Source organism: Ascaphus truei, chromosome 13 (assembly GCF_040206685.1).
Source record: "Ascaphus truei isolate aAscTru1 chromosome 13, aAscTru1.hap1, whole genome shotgun sequence".
Classification (NCBI taxonomy): Eukaryota; Metazoa; Chordata; class Amphibia; order Anura; family Ascaphidae; genus Ascaphus; species Ascaphus truei.
The window spans coordinates 13955936-13978234 of NC_134495.1; the positions used below are offsets into that span (position 1 = coordinate 13955936).

Here is a 22299-nt window from a genome sequence, read left to right on the forward strand (position 1 = left end):
TTGGTCATTCGTTGCAGACCCACAGGCATGCCAATGTCCTTTTGAAAAAGTCTCAAGCTGGAACTGTATTCCTGTGAAATACGTCATTTAAAAAAATAAAAAAAATAAACACAATCCAGTTTTTCAGGCTGGGCAAAAAATAGATTTTCTTAAGTAGAAAGAAGCTCGGAGAGAAAAAAAAAACCACTTTGCAGCATGTTAATAATAGGAGCCAAAGCCCTTGTTAAATTTTCTACTGTAAGAATGGGCAGAATGGGCAGGCCCGAGTTACAGGAGACGCTGAGAGAGAAAGACCCTGCATTGAAACACGAGGTATGTTAATGGTTACTGTAGCAGTGCCCCATGTATATTTTTGTAGTGCTGATTTGTGTAACAAGCACGGCCAATTGCTGGGGCCGCTCGGCTGCTTTTCTAAGCTTTACTCTTTCATATAAAACTGCAGTTATTAGTAGTTATTGGCAGCCGAGTTGCACAGCTTCCAAATGTTAGAATTCTGACTGTTGGGACACACTTTAAAAGGGACTCGCTGCATTGTGGTTTTGAAACACATGTCAACGTAACCAATTCCAAAAAAAGAATTAAAGTGATTTTACACCAGACAGATATTTCCCATCAAAATGCATTCAGGGAACTTGCTGTACTGTTTATTCTATTCAAAACAGGGACTGCATGTCCCGGAAACCAATGGAATAGGGATTAAAAAGCCATCAAATAAAATAACGCAAGAAATTTGGCAATTTGGCCAGTGAGAGTTTGGGATTCCTAAAGGCAGATCCATACAGCAGCGATTTATCACACAAACCTTTATATATGGGGCAAGGCAGCTCAAGAGAGGGGGGGGGGGGGGAAGAAACAACACTCCAAGACTGCCTGACAAAAACAATGCTGTGGCAAAGATGTGTCAGGGCATGTGCAGTACAGAGAGCTCTGCCTTCTTATTGCCCACAGTTTTCTCATGTCTCTGAAACGCCGTCACTTCCAGGGCTCCTAAGGCCTTTAATATAGTGGGGCGTACGCGCTCCACCGTGCAACACTTACAGTTGGATGTGGATAGTCAGCCGTCCTATACTAGGCCGCGCACTGCAGTGAGCGTAGAGCCGACCGACAGGGGGGAAGACTGTGAAAAGTACATTTTCGCACCGCTGCTGTTATGTATGTATGTATGTATGTGTATGTGTGTATGTGTACAATGTTAATAAATAATTTACTCTTACACAACGTGTCTTTTTTAATTGTAAAAATATATAATAAATTAACAACACACACACACACACACACACACACACACACACCACTGCAAACCTGTCGCTCCCGGCAGCACGGACTGTACACACAAAAAGTGTGTGTCACGTGCACGCGCGTTCGCACAGGCGCCCGCAACTACTGTAGAACAAGCCTAAGACCACACTGTTGTCCTTTGCGCAGATTGGTCTTGTGTGGCATTGCAGCGTTACAGATCATGCGTCTGAACATAGAGGTGATCAGCACAGCGTGCCCAAGCGGTGCCAGATATACAGGCCGGTCATCATTTTCTTATCACCTTTTATTCTTTACGAATGGCTCCCTTGCCCATTCATAACAATACTGGCATTGTCTGCAAACTTAATAGAAATTATGCTGCAAGAAAACCAAGAAACCCCATCTGCTAATAATGTTACTCTATAAAGCAGGGGTAGCCAAACTCCAGTCCTCAAGAGCGAACAGCAGCTCAGGCTTTCAGGATATCCCTGCTTCAGCACAGCTGGTGCAGTCTTCAACTGAGCCAACTGAGCTGAAAACCTTACTTGCTGGTAGCTCTTGAGGACTGGAGTTGGCTACTCCTGGTATAAAGCATACATAGTGTGGCAACCCTTTCCTGGTAGGCCATGGAAAGTGACTGAGGCATAGAGGTCAGTCTTGACCACATATAAACCCCTTGTGATAACAGGTGACTCGCTTTAAATCACAGCATTGTGTTATTTGGTTCTGAGTTACTACTTACTATTGCTTTACAACGGTGCCCCGAGTGCCTGCGTCGTAACCCGTCAGTCACCGCCACGACCGGCAACTGCTCGCCTGATCCAGCTTTACCAAAGCAGCACCGGGTGCACCCAGACCGGCCATGCTGCGCCGCTTAGTGTGGAGTGCGGGGGGGAGGGGGGCATGAGGCAGAGGGGCTCAAGGGCTGGGGGAGGGAGCTAGGAGAACAGCGCAAATACTCTGCCCGTCCCGGCTCTCAACTATGTCAGGGGGAGCAGTGTCCACAAGTCACACAGACACACACACACGTCTCCTAAGGGTGTTTTTTTTACATTTTTGCCCACTCCTGAAACATATTTCCACATATACTGCATACTTGATAATATTACACTAAATGCATCAGTAATTTAATGATTTCAATTTGCCAGGTGCAATAAAGGCTACAAAGAACACAACCAAGAGGAATAGGAGTTACACTATGCCCTGTCTGGTATATGCCTCGTCTCATAGCAATAATAATAATAATAATAATAAAAATAATAATATCTTATTATCGCTCCCAAAAGGTGCCGGGGCTTATTAGAGTCATCTCTATCCTGGAAAATTCTGCAGGATCAGTCATAATGATTGACTCGTAACACTTTCTGTATTGCTCAATAAGTCTATATTATGTTGTCACAATTAGCCTCTGATGAGAGGTAACTGCAGTAATTGTTTGGAACACTTTTACTGTGCAATGTATTGACACCTTGAAGTGTGTGTACATTAGAACCAGTGAAGGGGGCTTAACCATTTCTCTGCTGGAAGGACCTGCGGGGCTCTAAAAGCATTTGCAATATGCATGATGTTTTGGAAAGTAGAGCGCAGTGAGGGGGGATGGGTAAGGCCAGGCCCCCCACTGGCTACTGCAGCACCCGCTGTGGCGGACGCTGCAGGGACAAGAACCGCCCCACAATGGGGCCCGGGCCCGCTGCGAGGGGGGGCCGCTGCGCTGCGCCGACAAACTCCTGCTCTCAAGAAAATTGAGAGCAGGACTCGTGACGGAGCGCTAGGCCACGCCCCCGGCGGTTCAGCCAATGGGGGCGAACCTGCCGGGTGACGTCCCGTCCGCGCTCCCCCATCTTTCCCCCTGCAGACCGGGGGACTCGGCTGCACGCGCCGCCTGCCTCGCAGACGCGCATGCAGCAGGGCCGCAGCCTTAGAAATAATGCAAGCCAGCAGATATTTTCAACTTTTCAAGAGTTAGAAAAGATTATAACAGTGGCGCAAGAGATACTTCGGGAGCACGGTTATCCAGTGGGAACTATGGATGTGCCAATGAATGATTAACATACGCAGAAGACCGGATTCTATTTAAAACCAGACAAAGAAAAAACGCTATCTATTCCTAATCCCATTTTGAGATTTATTTCTGATACTATAGCCAGCCCCTTAATACAGTGGAGCTCAACTCTAGTTCCCAAGTCCCCTTAACAGGTCAGGTTTTCAGGATATCACTGCTTCAGCACAGGTGGTTCAACCAGTCCCTGTGTCAGCACAGGTGGCTCAACCTTCAACTGAAGCTCTTATTGGGCCACCTGTGCTGAAGCTGGGATATCCTGAAAACCTGACCGGTTATTCGGGCTTGAGGACTGGACTGGAGCACCCTTTGCCTTGATACAAATTCACAGACCCGGTGCCTGTTTTATTATGACTGGCTTATACAAAGCATATACAATTCAGGTGTGACTGTAAATCAAAGGTTAGCGAGCAGGTTCCATAATTAAACCTTTGGAACAGGAATGTATCTCTTAAAATACTGGAAGTCTTATCGCCCAGAGCTGTGTGATAAGAAGGACAAGGACTATAGCCAGTGCCACCTAGTTACAGAGTTCTAAATTGATCCCGCTTTTAGTATCAGAGAGGCAAAACCATGCGTTCCATAAGCCAGGCGTGCTGAACTCCAGTCCTCAAGCCCTCCCAAACAGGTCAGGTTTTCAGGATAGCCCAGCGTCAGCACATGTTGCTTAATTAGTCCCAGCTTCAGCCAAGGTGGCTCAGTCTTTGGCTGAGCCTCTGATTGAGCCACCTGTGCTGAAGCAGGGGTATCCTGAAAACCTGACCTGTTGGGGGGCTTGAAGACAAGAGTGCCCCACCCCTGGCATAGGCGTTTAAAACCAACACAACAGTCAACAAAATTGGAATGGAGGAGCTATGTCCCATACAACTTTGAGGATCCCAAAATACTTATTGTGTCTTCCACTCCTGCAGCTGTACAGAGTTCTATTCGTTATTTTAGGTATGGAGAAAAATAAAGTATTTACAGGCCCTGAAAGCTTTCATTCAAAGGAACTCCATAGGTCAGGTACACGGCTGTCTGCCTTTACCATCACAGGAAGCAAACCTAGCATCAAACAGCTGCCAATAATCCCCTAGCCTCGAGCAGTTACTCTAAATGCTCATCTGTGGTTGGCTCCAGGTTCTGCAGATATCACCACAGATAAAAAGATAAGATCCCTCATCAGCGATAAATATTTATAGACATTCAGCTGTCTCCTACACACAAAAATAAATGTAATTTTTTTTTTAAGAAGATCGTTTGGTACTCCATCATTCCAGAGGATAAGAATATATAATGTATATAGCAACTCACATGATCAATCTTACAGGTACAACGAATCCTTAAAATGTTCACCTTTCCTAGCTAAGAAAATGAATTTGCTGTTCTCTGTCTTTCAGGCAACAATTCTAGAAAGTCCGATTCACGGGTATTCTGGTGTGAAATGTCCACAGCACAGTTCCAATGCTTGAAAGTGACACACAGGATCAAAGACTACTTAATCCGATTTTTAGGTTCTCTATGATTCACCATATTCGCCGTTAAGAGAAATGAGTAATTTCAGCTGAATGGGATGACTATGGCGCACGCACAGAAGTTGCAGTCCTGCGCTGGCTCATCAGGTTTCAGATGCTAATTACGGTGTCATTGTGGATTCATCACACAGGGCCGAGTCTAACACTTACGTCATTAGAATCTCTTCAGAGCTTTACATGATCGCAGTACCAACACCCTGCCATCACCACATAACTGAACATCTCCCCTCCAAGCCTTCCTGACACTTGGCGGGAGAATGGTAGTTATTGCAATTGAAATATTACGCTGTCCAAAATATCTATTATTTTTTTTTAAAAAAACCTTTTTCTACAAGACCAAAATTTAAAAAAATGGCAGCAACTGGTTTTTTAATTAGATTGTAAAATTGGTAGAGGGAATTGGTTTCCACCAGTTCCTTGAAGTGACAGTATATGGAGCATGGTCTTTAAATGGGTCAGGTCTACACCCCTTGTGTCCCTTTTTCTTACTGGCCAGGGTGGATTCAGAATTTCAAGGGAAAAAAAGACGTTGTTTTGAGCACTATTACATGTGATTAAGGTTGCATCAAATGTGAAGTCGCTCAGAAATGTAAACCAAGAGGGACTGTGCCGTTAAATCCTTTTCTGGGTAAAACAGTAAGAATTTCTGATTTGCTTGAGCAGCAAGTATTTAGGCAAGCCAAGCACATTTGGTTCTGTATGTAAGCTGGGGTGCATCACCATGTCATTTGACTATCGACCCCCAATGATTACATAGCAGCTTTTAAAATTCCATTGTAAGCATCTCAGTCCCCATATAACTCCCTTTTGTGCCCTTTGCGGCTTTATGGAAATGAACCTTTGGGCAGGGCTGCATGCATCTTTTCACGGTTAGATGTGAGCATATTAGCACACCCGATAAACACTGCAAATGCACGTGTGATTGCTCTAACTCAGGGGTTGCCATCGCCGGTCCTCCAGGGCCACCAACAAATCAGTGGAAGACTGAGCCAGTGATGGAGACACCTGTGCTGAAGCAGAGATATCCTGAACACCTGACCTGTTGGTGGCCCTTTAGGACTGGATGCCCGAATGACATCCCACACATTTGAGGGTGGACCAAATCCAGCAGTTGATTCAGAGCCTGGAACACTATTACTGTAAGTTTTTAGGAGGCTGGGCTTTGATAAAAATAAAATTAAAAAAAAGACATTTAGACCGATCACACTGGGATAGTATTAATGCTACGATGTCCCTATGAATTTGGTAACACAGCTCAGTAACATTTTCTCTCCTTTGCCATTGCAACCTAGGTTCACCGCCACTCTCCATGTGATTAGCAGGTTTACGTTGAATATTTCCAGCTGGATATAGTGTTCAATTCTCGCCAGAAGATTCAACACAACGTTGTGCTCCCCTTTTATGATGAATGGACAAAAGCCCGGACTATACATGTGATGTGCAGGAAATGAGGGATGCAACGTGACATAGTGCGTCAGGATGTGTGTTAGTATTGTTACACTTGTAGGTGCGGCGAACGGTCTAGGACATTTGGTCGCAGCCATTTCGCCACGACCAACTAGCCGCCTGCACTTCGCCACAACTCACCCCGCCGCAAGTCGCCACCGGCCACTTCGTTACTAAAATAATTGCCTTACCCGAAAACCTTTAAATTAAGCCCCTACCCCAAGAGCTAAAACCTTTAAATGAACCCCCTACCCTAAGAAGCTAAAACCTGTTAAATGAACTCCTTACCCAAAGTGCTAAAACCCCTTAAATTATCCCCATACCCTAAGTGCTAGAGCCCCTTAAATTATCCCCCTACCCATAGCGCTAAATCCCTTTAAATTAAACCCCTACCCCAAGTGCTAAAACCCTTTAAATTAATAACCCCCTAACCTAAACAGTAATAAAACGTATCTTAGAAGCGGCCGGCGGCAGGGATTCCAGCGGCGGAGTGAGTCGCAGCGAAGGGCCGGGTGCCATTTGGTCGCGGCAAAATTGTCCCATTCCAGTGGTGAAACGCAATGCATTGGTTCTGTGTGTTCAGTGAGCTTTAATACTATGTACAGCAATCCGGCAACAAAAGGTGTTAAAGAAAATACAAGATTATCCTGCAGCACTTTGAAATTAACACGTGTGAGTTATTGTGGTCTGTCACCTTTATGTGACTGTACAAAGGAATGAAGAATAAGACACTCCTGTCTGTAAAATACCTTTAATGTGGCACAACCCCTTTTTTTTTTTTTTTTTTTTTTTAAACAAAAAGGTAGTTTCATTCCTGCAAGAAAGACAGAGAAGGCACATATCTCCTAATCACTGACTGCCGGAATAGTAAATGGAAAACAACAACAAAAAGAAATACTTGAAAGAGAAAAAAAAAATGGAACGGTTAAGGCTTGGAATGAGATGTTTTTGTATGGTCTGCAATTAAAAATAAAAATAGAAGACAGAACAGGAAATTTGGCGTACGCCAGGAAAACAAGGCTAGCTGTTCCGAGTCCATCTAATGAGAACATCAAGAACCTCAGCCAGGGGCCACACGTTCTGCAGACCTCGGGTTTGGGTTGTACACCGCAGAGGCAAACAAAATAATTAACAGGAGGTGCGTGCAGTATTACAAAGCACATACACAAGTTCTTCCCATCTCACAAACATGTTGGTTTCGCGATTGGTAGCAGGAGCTAACTGGTTGTGCGTTATACATCTTGCAAAGTGGGCCTAAACCCTGGATGGGTGCATCAGGTGCTGGCCTGACATCCAGTTCTTCTCTCTCCTCTAAGCATACAGCAACAGGACAGGCGACAGCACAATGGAACCACGGACAGAGAGCTGACCTACCTCTGCGGGACGGGAGAAGTTAGTCTTATTTTAGAACTGGGGATTGAGGAGCTGGCGTTGCACATGCAGTGCTCACCGTCACGGTGCGGTTACTTTTCATCACTGCAAAATACAGACGGACGCAAGACCCTCAGCATTCGAGTCCCAGTCCCACATAAAGACCATATTGGGAGCAAAATCAAAGTCATCTACTCTGTGCCGTCGCTAATGGTTGTTTCGTTGAAAAAGAAGAAGGATGCATTCACCAACGCTACAAGTAAGACCCTATTGGACTCCGTAATGCCCCAAACGGCACCTTAGCGTGGGGGGTGTAGATGTCCATTACAGCAGGAGCTTCCCAAGTCTATCCCCACAATGCTTTGCACCCACAGCAGCAAGGCATCATGGGGCATGACTTTTGAAGTCCCTGCAGTGAGTGACAGCTGTACCCCCCATGCTACCTGCACACACTGAGGAGCAGTTTGGGGCCGTATTAAGCGTGTGTTCCCCCCGAGCTCAGGATACTATACTGCCTGGAATCGGTCACACAGAGTTGTGGGCAATAATATCAATTAGGAGTTCGCGGATCATATATTTTCTAGCACGGGGATGTAAAAACCAGCCATAGTAGAACAATGCTGGCAGGATCTGTATCTTCTTTACACAGATATTGGGGGCACTGCACAGTACAGAGTAACATGGCAGCGGCAGTAACCTCACTCATTGTCATTTAGGCAATAAAATAGGATGCTAGTCAGGAAATATAAGCTACATATTACTTTCCAGTCCCTGGCGTTTTAGTGTTGCAAAATGTCAATGAATATACCGTTATCAGCAGTGAAACAATAGGAAAGATTTTTCTGTGGTGCGTTTGTCCTTTTAAATGCCTCTCTTACCTACCCATTAGTAGGGATAATACAGGGGAGGGTTATGACTTGCAGGAGCCAACTCACCAAAACGGCCAGTGCTCATGGACCACTCCCTCCCAACCAAATATTCACAATTAAGGACAGGTTTGTGCAGTGATGAGGAGCGATTTTCAAGTCAGAATGTATTTAATATCAAAGTCCAAAGCCCCTACTATCATCTATCATACTATCATCATAGCGACCATCGGCAGGGCAGCCATTTTTAAAACTCCCATTCAATTAACACCTCAAGCACTGAGCGTGTTACACATTAAGAGCGCACTACCTCACATGGGAATGCAACAGAGAAAACCAACTTCTGAAATGAGAACAGGCAGAAAATCTTCAGAGTAGGCTATTTTAACCCTATCTCTGCCTAAGGCGTCCTGCAAATGCTCATGGCGATCGATGCTTTGCCGACCCCTGTGCTTGCTCGTGGAATGGTTAAATAAATCCAGTCTCATACAATGCTTCCACTGGACTCACAATAAAAAGTGGAACTCTGCCATGTAATTGCTTCTCTACTGGTTTTAAAGACGGTCCAATATAGCAGACAAAGAATATATATAATGATATAGTGATATATATACACACACGCTTATTTCAAACCATTGGCTTCCTTAGAAAGATTTAATTACCCTTAAGCAGCAGTCTTACCCAACTGCTTCTTGTGAAAACGATTTGCATTTCTCTGGAAGCACTGGATCCAAGAAGATCACTAATAAGTAGCTGAGAAAGATAAACATTATAATTACAAAGAATGGAGCAGGTCGAGGCCTGAAAAACAGTCTTGTCACCAGGAGACAAATAGGGATAGTTAAAACCCTCCAAAAACGTGTTTACCACGGTAATGTGAGCAGATAAAGAGAAATACACATTTCAATCAGCTTCATTCCACAAGCCACTGTGCTTGCTTCACTTCCATCATAGGCAGTACTGTACTGTAACTACTTTCCCAATAAACAGCTTTTCTAATTTAGATATGAAATCCCAGCTCAGGGAGGCACAGCTTCAAAGAAGCTTATTTGTCACTAGAGGCCATGGGGTGCGGTCGGAGTTAAAAAGAAATTATTTTTAATTGTTTTTTTTAACCACATTTTTTTTCTTTTTTAATTCAGAGTTGGACATTTTTATGAAGGTTCAGAAATTGTATTTAACATTTAAAAAAAAAACATCTATGGGAACAGAAAAGCATGGTGTGGCATAATTTTAATTTAGCAATAAACGTATGTGATTGGGACACAGAGGACAAGTAAAAACAATTTATTAAATATAGTGTCTATGCCAGGGGTGGCCAACTCCAGTCCTCAAGTGCGACCAACAGGTCAGGTTTTCAGGATATCCCTGCTTCTGCACAGGTGGTGCAGTCATAATGACTAATAGAATATCCCTGCTTCAGCACAGGTGGATCAGACAACCTGACCTGTTGATGACCCCTGAGGACTGGAGTTTGCCACCCCTGTTCTGTACGTGAAGGGAGAAGATGTTGGAAGGGAGAGATATCTACAGTTGTTTCCCGCCTCGGCACACAGAAACGGCTTCAGTAAAAATAAACATTCCCCTCTACTTTGTAGAGACAAGCGCTGTTTACTTAGCAAATGTTGTTTATTTAAGAAATTGTGACTTGCTTAAAAAGTACTTAGCTGCCAGGTGAAATCTGCAAGAGACCTCAAGGCCCAAGTTAAATCTTCAAAATCTTCTACATTAATGAACGGAGAATCAACAAGTGACTCACCGTGGTTATTGTTTAAAGCAGCAGTGCTACATAACCAAAGTACAGGTGTCGCACAGTGGAAGAACTTATTCAAATAACACAGGAGTTTTTAACTCTTGTTTCATCATTTATAAATCATTTAAAGCAGCAATTGTACTCCCCCCCTAATTTTTTCTTATTTTATATGTAAAGCATGTGACGATGTATTTCTACACCTAAGCTGGAAATCGTTTGGTGCCTCTCAATCTGTAAAAATTCTGATTGTGTGCCTAACGTAATGGCCGCCTTTCAGTTTCAATCCCTCCAACCGTGTAACTCAGCAGCTACAATGTAACCATATATTTCTAAGGCAACAATGTCTGTTGTTACAGTCTGCAGCTCACACTGCTTGGAACATTGGCAACACATTATCACAAACAGGAAAGTGTGGCAAAGATCTTGCACTGCTGGGGAGGTGGGCTAAAACCCGCTATAGAAATCACAGGATGCTTTAAAATTCATTAAAAATGGCATTAAGAGTTGAATAGGAAAATTATTAAGCCACTACTATATAATAATACAGAACTAGTTTACTTTAAAAAATAAATAACTAAATACAAGATGTCACATGTTTTGCTGCTTCAATAGTTTTTTGATGTAGGCCTAAAAACTGCATTTCTGTTACAATTAGATGTACCAACGTATATATGTTTCCATTGCTTTAAAAAGGGGCAAAAATCGAGTGATTGCTACGCTGAGGATGTCGGGAGGAGGGGCATAAAAACCACTTGCAGAAAATGTATTAATGGCATTCATGTTTAATGACTAACAAATATGGTGTTAAATAATTATTATTTTTTCCCCAAAAAATTGAAATGTATTGGAGGCTTCCACATGAAGTGTGACAGCAATAACTAGTAATGGCAGAGTAAGCCAGCATCAACGGTGACCTTATATAGATAATTTGCTAGTGAAACGTACCGGAATATCTGTACACCAAGCAGCTCAGCCCTCACCTCTGCCCATCATGTTATGTTACCACAAGACTCAATCACAAGTATTATAATCCCAATAACAGACACTTTTTGGACGCTCAGTACCACAAATCTGAAGTTAACCAGAGATGCACAGGAGCTGTGACATTGAGGGCAATAATACTACTAAAGCTTATTTGTCCAGCAAATGTCAGGATTTATCCAATCACCTGTCACTCCTGGGATGGCTAAAGTAACATTTTGTTCCTGATACCCTAATAATAAAAATGTCTTTTGGCATGAAGAATGTGGTTGTAAAGCATATGTGAGGGATGTATTTTTGCCAAATAAAATGCCCAAATAATAGACAGAAGGAGATGGTTATAGCCAGATATCTCTACCAAGTGAAATTCTAAATAACAGAATACTGTGTGTAGGTGGTGTTTGCTGTATGCTGATAACCACTTTGCACCCACAGGTGCCTGTCCTTTATTAAAATGAATACAGGAGTGATGAAACATATCAACTACTTTACATAAACTTCATTGCACAGGAACGTGGCCGAGCCCCTACAATCAGTATACACCAACCAGCGACTCCCCTAGCAAATATTTGACATATGTGACACCCTCATTCACTTTCAGCCATGCTTCTTTATCCCAGTGCTATTTTAATGTAGGTACAGTATTTACATTTTTGGGTTTCTTTATACCTAAAAAAATAAATTTCATCTTCACACATTTATTACAAAATGTTTGGGGGTTTTTTGTTTCTGTCGTCCTTATAATATTTTTTTTTTTCCTAATGTGCTCTTGCGACACCCCAATACACATTGAATATCAGTCACTCACAAACCAGTGCCTATATTCCAAGATTCCTAGCAGATAAAGCCACGTGCAATACATACCGTATACAAGTAATCAGGTACCGATTCACATATGTTCAAACATTTTTCAACACATAATACCAATATGCATACTTGGCACACGCAAGATTGCCCAAGACATTTGTATAATATTTATAAACAAAAACAACAAATATATCTATATACATACACACACACCATTCCAATAAAAAGTAGCATTTTGTGTCATAGGGGGAAAAGGACGTCTGAAGAAGAACAAGCAGCAAGTTGTACAGTGATACGGAGTATGCTTCGAGTCGGGCAAAGCTCCCCCCTTGGCAAAATAGAATTTAAAGTAGCTCTTAATAAACACTGTCCCCCAACACCTACTAATAATAGTCAGTCCTTTATTACAGGTGGGTGAGGACATAATGTAAAGGGCACTGGGGGACAATTAGTTCTCAGGCAAGTAAGGAGAAATATATATATATATATATATATATATATATATATATATATATATATATATATATATACATATATATATATATATATATACATACATACATATATATACATATATATATATATACATACATATATACACACACACACAATCCTACTTTCTCTGTATGTCTCCTAACATACCACATAGATTGTAAGCTCTCTGGGGCAGGGGTTACCATTGCTATTGTTTCATTTTAATGGTTGTTGCATTTATTGTATTATGGTTCCTGGTAGCATATGGTCTCTTTTGTAAAAAGCTGCATACATTAGTGGTGCTTTATAAAAATATATAAAATCGATCTCCACAACATAAAATGTTGCACTAAAACCTTCGGTACCGAGCGGGCCTACAAATGCTTTGCAGCCAACACCAACACTGAAATTATCAAAGGGCAACAAAGGAAAATAAAAAGTTGCATTATCTGGAAAACCTTGAGTAAATCCTAGAAACGGCAACAAGGATACGACTGTACCCCTGCTCACCGGGAAACCGTGCAGCACATCCAGCATATACAACAACAAGATGACAGGAGTCGGTCTTACCTCTAAGGCTTCCAAGGTATTGAAGCTGGCTATGGCAAACCCATCAATTATATCCTCCTCCTGCGAGCTGGATTCTCGCCTCTTACGCCTGGGGGGTCTGGCATTTCTGGCTGAAGCAGATGGATTTTTCCCATTTGTACTGTTTTGGTTGGAATTCTCCTTTCCCAAGCCCCCTTCTGCCTCAGACCCAGAGGAAGGGCTCTGGTTTCGGGGGTCCCTGGCAGAGGGGTCTCTCCTCCTTACCCTGTCCCTCTGGGACCTGGATCGCCTGCTCTGCTTCATTTTGACATCCATCTTCTTTTAATAACAACAAAAATATAATAATAATTATAAATCCACCGGGAAAATCCACCGAGTGACCTTGACACCAATCCAAATCCTCACAAAAAAAAAAAAAGGTAGTATAAGAACACGATGCAATGCCTGGTGATTTATCAAGGGATGGTGGGGGGAGATATATAGAAATATAATCCAGCCAGCACTTCCCAATAATCCACAGAACCTGCCGGGCTCAACGCAGAATTGCTTTGCGGTTGATTTTTCTTGCACCCAAATCCAAAAAAAAAAAATTAAAAAAAAGAAGAGGCAGATTTGCTGCTCAGCAACTACTTTGCTCTGCAACTTTTCTGTGTAACCAAATGGCTACAATATTCCCCATTTGCCTGCCCCAGATCCTCTAAAGGCTGCAACAGCATCCTGGTGAAGGAGAGGAGGAGGGGGGTGGGGGTGAGAAATCCCTCTTGTTGTGGCTGGTTTGGGGGGGCGGGGGGCGGTTAGGAAAGCACAGCCCCCACCCTAAAAAAAGGAAGAAGAAAAAAAAAAGAAAGAAAGAAAAAAAAACACCGACTCCCCCCCCCCTCCTCCTCCCTTCGTTTCCACCCGGGTTTGTATCACTGCTCTCAGCAGATGGGCTGGAGATAAAGAAGCCAGGCTCCGGGGGTCACAGACACAGGGTGCAGCAGCAGCTCCTCTCTCCTGCCTGTGCCATTCTCTCTGTCCCTTTAAATCCCATCCATTGTGGTATCCTCCCGGATGGGGTGCCGGAGCGAGCACCCCCCCTCCCCTGCGCTGATCCCGGTGGTGTCCGGTCCTGGAATGAGAGGAGGAGGAGAGGAGGTTAGATCCGGGGCTGTTACGAGAGGGGAGGGAGAGAGGAGAGAAAGGGAGGGGGGAAGAGAGGAAATGTTCTTCTCTCAATTGTACAGTGCAGCAAAAAAAAAAAAAGCCCAAAGCAGATAAGTGACGTACTTCCTGCAGCCTGTAATTACCACCGGAAGTGAGCCACTTTTATTAAAGAGTTTGCATCGGGCGCTCGGCTTTAACCCCCCGAGCTGCCGGAGGGGACACGGCACAACGCAAAGACGGGTGTGGGTCGCTGCGCTGCAGGGCTAGTGAGGGGGCTCGTGATAATCGTGATAAATGCCTGCTTGCAAACTGAAAGCTAGTATACAGGAGGCAGCTTTGTACATACTCATACGTACACACAAAAGATTTTAGGTGCGCAAAAATACCAAAATAAGTAATTATCTAAAGACCATTAAATGCTGCCTCACAAGTTCTAACCTCACACCAAGGTTAACATATATAAAACCAAACAATATGAATAAAGGGCGCACATCAGTGGATCAATAAATAAAAAATATCAATATACAATGTGTCATCTGAAGGTGTCCAAAGTGGTAACAAAGTCCCAATTTCTTTGATCCTAAAGAGAATGTATATATATATATTCACTCTCAATGTCCATGATAGTGCTTGGTATGTGTATATGATACATTTATCAGGAACTTTTCCTATTATTTGCCAAATCACAGACACATTTTACTTATATGTAATTCAAGTTCAATCAACCTAATGTAAACACAATGACAGATGAAAGCCCCCGCCAATCACACAGACACTATTATAACTAGGGTGTTTATCACAGTCTACTGACTGCAAACAAAATACAAATCCTTGTCATGTTTTTGTTTCCCTCATGGGGCACTGAAAATAGCCCCACAAAAAAAATTCCTGGTGCTTTTTCTGTACATGGGTTGTGCTGCAGGGAGACACTCCTTCCAGACCACACTAGTTTCTCACTGGTGGCCTTTAACTCATCTATGCTTCAGCCTCAATGTTTAACATAATCATTCCACTCATATATGTCACTTAGAGTGAACAAACCCCATTAATTTGGGTGCTTAGGCTGCGGCCCCGCTGGCGCTGACCGCGATCATGCTTGAGAGCGGTGACGTCACCAGCTCTCCAAGCATGAGCGCCGGGTGTCCTGGCTATTTCGCAAGCGCGCGCGGTTGGGCGTTGCGGGCAATTGAGTGCACTTCAAAGTTAAATTTTCTGTTTACTCAAGCGCCAAGCTTGAGTGAGCGTGCGTGCCCGCGCACATACCGCGTGAACGGGGACTTGCACATATACATTTATGTAATTAAAAGCAGCAAGCATCGTGTGCTCAGCGCCAGCGGGGACACAGCCTTAGAGTTTGGCTGCTCAGCACAAAATACATGTTCTTTTTAATATAAATTGTGTGTATTTTTTTGCATTGCACTAGGAGATGCTGATAAGTATCACCCCAAAGATTTACAGCCTTCTATTCTTACAAATAATTATTACTAAAATTATATTGAAAACATGTTACAAGAAGCTACATGCTGTGCCAGTCTAGAGCTGGCAGAGTCCCAAAGGAAATGCAAAGAAATGTAATAAAAACACTTTCTCTGGCACTTCTGATAAAAGTATGTTATGTAAGAGAGAGAGACATGTGTGCCCCCCTAGATAAAGCCTAAAGATTATAGTCTCACTAAAAACAGCATTTTTTTTTTTATCATGCTGATTCAGCCACCTTGAAAAGGAACAGGACGCACCATTTAACAATAGGAAATAATAATAACTTTATTTAGCTCTATTCTCCTAACGGGACTCAAAGCGCTTCACAGTTACAAAAATGGAAAAATAATTAAATATGTAAGGTTATTTTTGAGTATCTTACAAAAACACCCTGTGCTTTGTCTTAAACCTTCACTGCCAAAGGGGCCGGCAGCTGACATGGGGTTAAAAAAAAACCAGAAAAAACATTTAGACTTGATCTGTGACATTAAATGTTTTAAGACACACAGTTTGCAGGCTTCAGTTGGTACATTATATGTTCCAGTTGAAAAGGGCAGGATATATAGTGCATTATCAATTTGTAACTTCATAGACTTATATTATCTATAACTTACATCCAAATAATTCCATGAACATCTCCCGTTCTGACCCAAAACAAGCTCACTCGTGTCCTTGGAGAGCTAGGTCTTTAAAATAACACTATTCTGCTACACTTGTCCTAAATAAACATGTTTAGTATGTTCCTGACACCTTGATAAAGGCTAATAAAATAATGTGAATTAGAAGAATTTCCCTGTAGCAACTACAAAAAGTCCCATGGGGGTCACACATAGAAGTGTCACGACAGGACACCAGGGCAGGCCGCCACGGAATGGAAAGTATGGCAAACACATCTGCTTTATTATAATACATCCTGCGAGTGCTACGCAGATATGTACCACGGAACCAAAATAAGACCGTCATCAAGACACAAAGAATGAAATGGATTCAGAGCCCTGGAAAATAAGCAATAACTAATTATGTTGACCATACTGCTCAGCCTAACACTAATGTCAATAATAGCATATAACAGGGTGCTATAGGACAAACAATCGTCGTTTTAACAAGGTGGGTTCAGAGAGAACCCAAAAAAGGTCCTATATCAAGCACTCACTGTGGAAAGTAGAAGGTGAGTAATTACTCCATGAGATACAAAATACCTCTAACAAGTGGTCTGTGACCAGAAGCTAACCATCAGCTGATTTATAAAATACATATGTCCACATAGGACTAAAAGTGAAAAAAATAAAAAGTTTTAATAAACATATAGGAATTACAGTTGAACATATAATGTGTGGTGTATTAAAATCCTCTTAGGAAGCAGCGCCATATTTACAATAGTTGGTATATACCTCATATGCTAAAGTTTATAATCCCCTATACAGAGGTAAAGTACTAGAGCAGTGATTTCCAACCTTTTTTGTTTGGAGGAACCCTTGAAGTATTTCGAAAAATCTCGGGGAACCCCTATCTGGCTGACACATATTAGGTTCGACAGGGGTCAGTCACAACATTTCACACCTCACGAGCCCCCTCTATTTCCCACCCTCTACCTATGTATTTCTCTCCCATCCATCTCACTAATTCCCCTCCCGCCTCGCATGTATTTATCCCTTGCGTCTCACTCTTACTCCCTCTTTTCCTCACTCACTCACTCCCTCCCTCCTGCCCCCCTCTCTTCTCTCACTCGCCCCTACCTTCCATCAATTACCCCACTCTCTCAATCACCCTACAAAATACATACCAAAAAACCCCACCCCCAGGGGGGAGGGGTCTGTGGTCCATAGGAGGAACCCCTGAGACTGCTTCAAGGAGCCCCAGGGTTCCACGGAACCCTGCTTGGGAATCACTGTACTAGAGGTAGGCAGTAAATATACCAACATAAAATCAAAACAAATGGTGTAGCAGCAAACTGTTAAATATAATGTATACACCTCGCACAGATGACTAGAAGAGACTAGAAGTGTCATTGGTGCATTATTAGGCATATGGTTCAGCTATACACTATATACTAGTATCAACAGGTACTGATTCCTCTATGCCCTACTTTTGCACATATGGGCGGATTTCTCCTTAACAGTCTTCTGTGCTTGATATATGGGAAAAACTCTCTGTAGATGTGCCTATGCAGAGATATGTGTAATACTGTCCCTGGAAAATAAATCACGTTTCAATGGGAGAATTATGACTCAATTGGGTGAAGTAGCCTCACCATGTGTAAGACAAACTACAAAGCAGAGTTACACAATGGATTTCATTTAAACATAGCATATTAGGTTTTGACTAGCACTGAGGTATCTTTAGGAGTATGTAATTGCCGCGCCTCTTATAAACTTTTGCCCACTTACTCACAGGACATACTTGAAAACGAGAGGTAACTCTAAATGTATGACTTCCTGGTAAAACATTTGATACATAAATAAACAAACAGAGATAGAGCGATCCACATAAAATAAAATTAGGCAGGGCCTGCGAGCAGAGGTAGGTTACAATTTAATGATATACTTCCAGAGTTTCAGGGAGCTTATGACTTGTCAGTGATCAAATGGTGCTGCCACTGCACCTCCCACCTGAGACAAGTGTAATCACAATGCTGCTCAAATCTAATATACAGTTATTTTGTATCAGGCTGCTCCAATGGGCAGTGGAGGGGACTTTTTGTTCTTAACTTTTCTGTCTTCTTGTTTTTTTTGTACCGACTTGAACTTGTGTAACTGAATTACATGGTGTCACGGGAGACCAGGTTATGTACACCTTGTTACGTGGATCATTCATTGAGCAAAACAAGGTAATGAAATAAATTGTAATTTATTCGGCATTCATTTGCTTACACAAAATGGAGCACAAAATACTGACAAAAAGACACACTTACTTTGGGACCTGGGTCGAAAACTAGACTTTCCTAGGTGCAGGGAACTCTGTGGGAGAGTTTTACCCTGACCGGGACTACGGTCAATTCTGAGAACTTGGGCGCAAAATGCTTGACTTAGTCTCTGGCGGGCAGGCTTTTCAGGCTCAAAATCGAAGCCGGTTATCAGCTATTCGCACAGAAGCAACTTTGAAAAAAAAGCCAGCCCTTGCTCTTTCTACAGGGAACTCCCAATCTTATTGGCTCATCGATTCTTATAGTGTTTTCAATTTCATTCACAAAACTGAGCAGCCAATCAACGCATGGAAACTTTCCCAAGCAGCCAATCAGAGCCAAGCCAGCTAGAAAAGCCGGGCCAGAGGGAAATCCGAAATAGCCAAGAGACATGCGCAAGCCTGCCACCTCTCTCCCTGGCTATCTCAATGCCACCCGCTTGCTCCACCAGGTCTGGCAGAACAAGTGGCATCCCGGAGGAATGCCATTGATCTCCGGACCTGGTACTCCACCTTTCTCCGCTGACCAAATGCTATTCACACTTCTGGGCATCCTCTGGTTGCTTTGATCTCCGATGTCCAGCAGACTTACCGGCGCCTATGGGTTAGCTCGGGTCGCCGGTTTGGACATCGGCTCTGAATGTAAAAAGCACATTACATTATATTAAAGTATATTTTAATACACTTCTGAGTCTCTGGGTACAGGGGACAGAAAAGGAAAAATATTGTAGTTTTATTTCTATCTGCCTTATACCCCACACACTTCCCTTGGACTCAGTTTGGACTCTGAGTCCCCCCCCCCCCCCCTCAACCTTATATACGGCTGGGGCACCCACAAACCTTATACTGGCTGTGGGTCAACTTGGCAATAGCTGGGGTACCCCCCTTGACCTAGGGAATCCCTCAGCTACAGGAATACATGTTTATCCCTGTGCTTCATTCTCCTTTCTCGGCTGTGCTGAAGCAGGGTATCCTAGTGGTGAGTCGCGCTTGCGTTTTCAAGGGGAGGTATTGCCGGGACAATGTGCCTACATGTATCCGAGAATCAGGCATGATTCCCGGGTACATGTATGGGGGAACCGACTACTCCGGACCCCAACCTCCTAGGCACGTTCCTCCGCAAAACCCCCCTTGAAACTCATACCCTAACAATCCCTGCTTGATTGCATGCCCGGGAATGGAAAAACACAAAAAATGCTTTTAATACATACAGTATAACACAGTGATACAATGTTACTGGGTCCAAGAGCTGACTCTGGGACCCTTATACACGGATCAGGGGTAACCAAAACGGGCTTGACCATTATAAGAGAGCCTGGTTACTCGCTCCTGTCACACATGGACACGAGTTAGTATTGGCAGCTGTCTGTGTGTATACAGAAAAGTATTGCTATTTGGGGCCTGGTGCCCTCTGGTCAGCAGAGCTGGAACTGTTATTTAGATTCCCCCCGTACTGGATATCTGCAGGTAATATATGAATTACCTGCTTGTTTCAGCTGTTACTTTGTCAGGTGAGACAGTTGCACAGACTATATGCCTTGTCAGGTGAGACAGTTGCACAGATTATATGACCTGGTCAGGTGAGACAGGTGCACAGACTATATGACCTGGTCAGGTGAGACAGGTGCACAGACTATATGACCTGGTCAGGTGAGACAGGTGCACAGACTATATGACCTGGTCAGGTGAGACAGTTGCACAGACTATATGACCTTGTCAGGTGAGACAGTTGCACAGACTATATGACCTGGTCAGGTGAGACAGTTGCACAGACTATATGACCTGGTCAGGTGAGACAGTTGCACAGACTATATGACCTTGTCAGGTGAGACAGGTGCACAGACTATATGACCTGGTCAGGTGAGACAGTTGCACAGACTATATGACCTGGTCAGGTGAGACAGGTGCACAGACTATATGACCTGGTCAGGTGAGACAGGTGCACAGACTATATGACCTGGTCAGGTGAGACAGGTGCACAGACTATATGACCTGGTCAGGTGAGACAGTTGCACAGACTATATGACCTTGTCAGGTGAGACAGTTGCACAGACTATATGACCTGGTCAGGTGAGACAGTTGCACAGACTATATGACCTGGTCAGGTGAGACAGTTGCACAGACTATATGACCTGGTCAGGTGAGACAGTTGCACAGACTATATGACCTGGTCAGGTGAGACAGTTGCACAGACTATATGACCTTGTCAGGTGAGACAGGTGCACAGACTATATGACCTGGTCAGGTGAGACAGGTGCACAGACTATATGACCTGGTCAGGTGAGACAGTTGCACAGACTATATGACCTTGTCAGGTGAGACAGTTGCACTGACTATATGACCTTGTCAGGTGAGACAGTTGCACTGACTATATGACCTTGTCAGGTGAGACAGTTGCACTGACTATATGACCTGGTCAGGTGAGACCGTTGCGCAGACTATATGACCCAAGTATCAGATGCTCTATGCTGTTAGTTGATGAAAAACAACAAAAGAGACCATATTTTGTTAGATAACTGATGACTAAGTCCTCCAGTGTTGGAGAGTGTACCTCTTCTGCAAAGCATTGCTATTCAGTCCTGCACTGAAGGGGTGAAAATGCATTACTTCCCTGCAGCAGGACTCGGGCTGCTCCACTCCCGGCTTTGGATAAAGTGCCCAGCTGATCAACCGAATAAACCCACACTGTAGGTTTCTCTCTGAGGACTTATCTCGGGAAGTGGACATGCTGGCGGTGTTATGATTAATTCAAACGCTATTTTAACACTTTCCTGTTGTAAGTGTGCCTTCCCCCCTCCCCCCCATCCCCCATATTAAATACTTTTATACGCTATGGGGCACACACACACATATATATATACATACACAGTGTTCGACAAACCTATACATTTGCACGCCCCGGGCGAGTGGATTTAACATCGTGGCGAGCTCCTATTGGCCCAAGCAGCACACGTGTGGTACTAGGTGGCGAGTAGATTTTTTTTGTTCGGCGAGTAGATTTTTTGGTGATTTGTCGACCACTGTACATACACACACATTCGTTATCAATTGCATCTATGATTTTCTGCTATGATAAGGAGACTTATCGGTAAGAAGAAAAATAAGTCGTGTTCACACATAATGCTTCTACAACTACACTGCACCGACACATTTAATGAAAGGCAACTGCAACACAAATAATAAACATTTGAGAATGTACAAAGAAAACTGAAAAGTTCCGTTTGAAATTGATTGTATGAATCAAATGTACATTTTCCCATGCCAAATCAATTTTGTATTTCACAATAGAAAGTACAACCGGGGTTATTTTCTGCATCCAATGGCTTTCTACAGTCATGTTCATTATACATTGCAATTCTACGCAAATGCTAAGTGATCAGAGGCTGTAAAATCAGACGCATGATAAGGGATGCAAGCCTCTAGCACTGAAAAGCCGTGAGATTACTACAGATGCCAAGGGAACCGTTAGCAATGCAATTTATGCAGGTTTACAATGCATTATATATTCAGATGTTACAACAGCTTCTCTCTTCTGACCTGAAATCTCTTAAAAACCTCTTTCATTCTTGAAGTAGACTTATCAAATTTCCTACCGTGAAAAGCAACCGATGAATGTAAAATTATTTATATAGTTTACTGAAACAAGGCAAACTATGCTACAATATTTATGTGAAGTGAAAAGTCTACTTCGCAGCAAAAGTTCTAACAGGTCTT

General features: G+C 43.2%; 1 protein-coding gene across 9 annotated transcripts in view; it reads right to left on the reverse strand.

The window, feature by feature from the left end:
* Nucleotides 1-22299, reverse strand: part of FBRSL1 (fibrosin like 1) — a 425112-nt gene that overhangs the window by 362289 nt on the left and 40524 nt on the right. For all 9 annotated transcript variants that reach the window (XM_075568613.1, XM_075568607.1, XM_075568608.1 and 6 more), the window contains exon 2: nt 13081-14170. In XM_075568613.1, the coding sequence (XP_075424728.1) occupies nt 13081-13374 (294 nt within the window). In that variant the 5' untranslated portion in view covers nt 13375-14170. The remainder of the gene's footprint in view (nt 1-13080; nt 14171-22299) is intronic.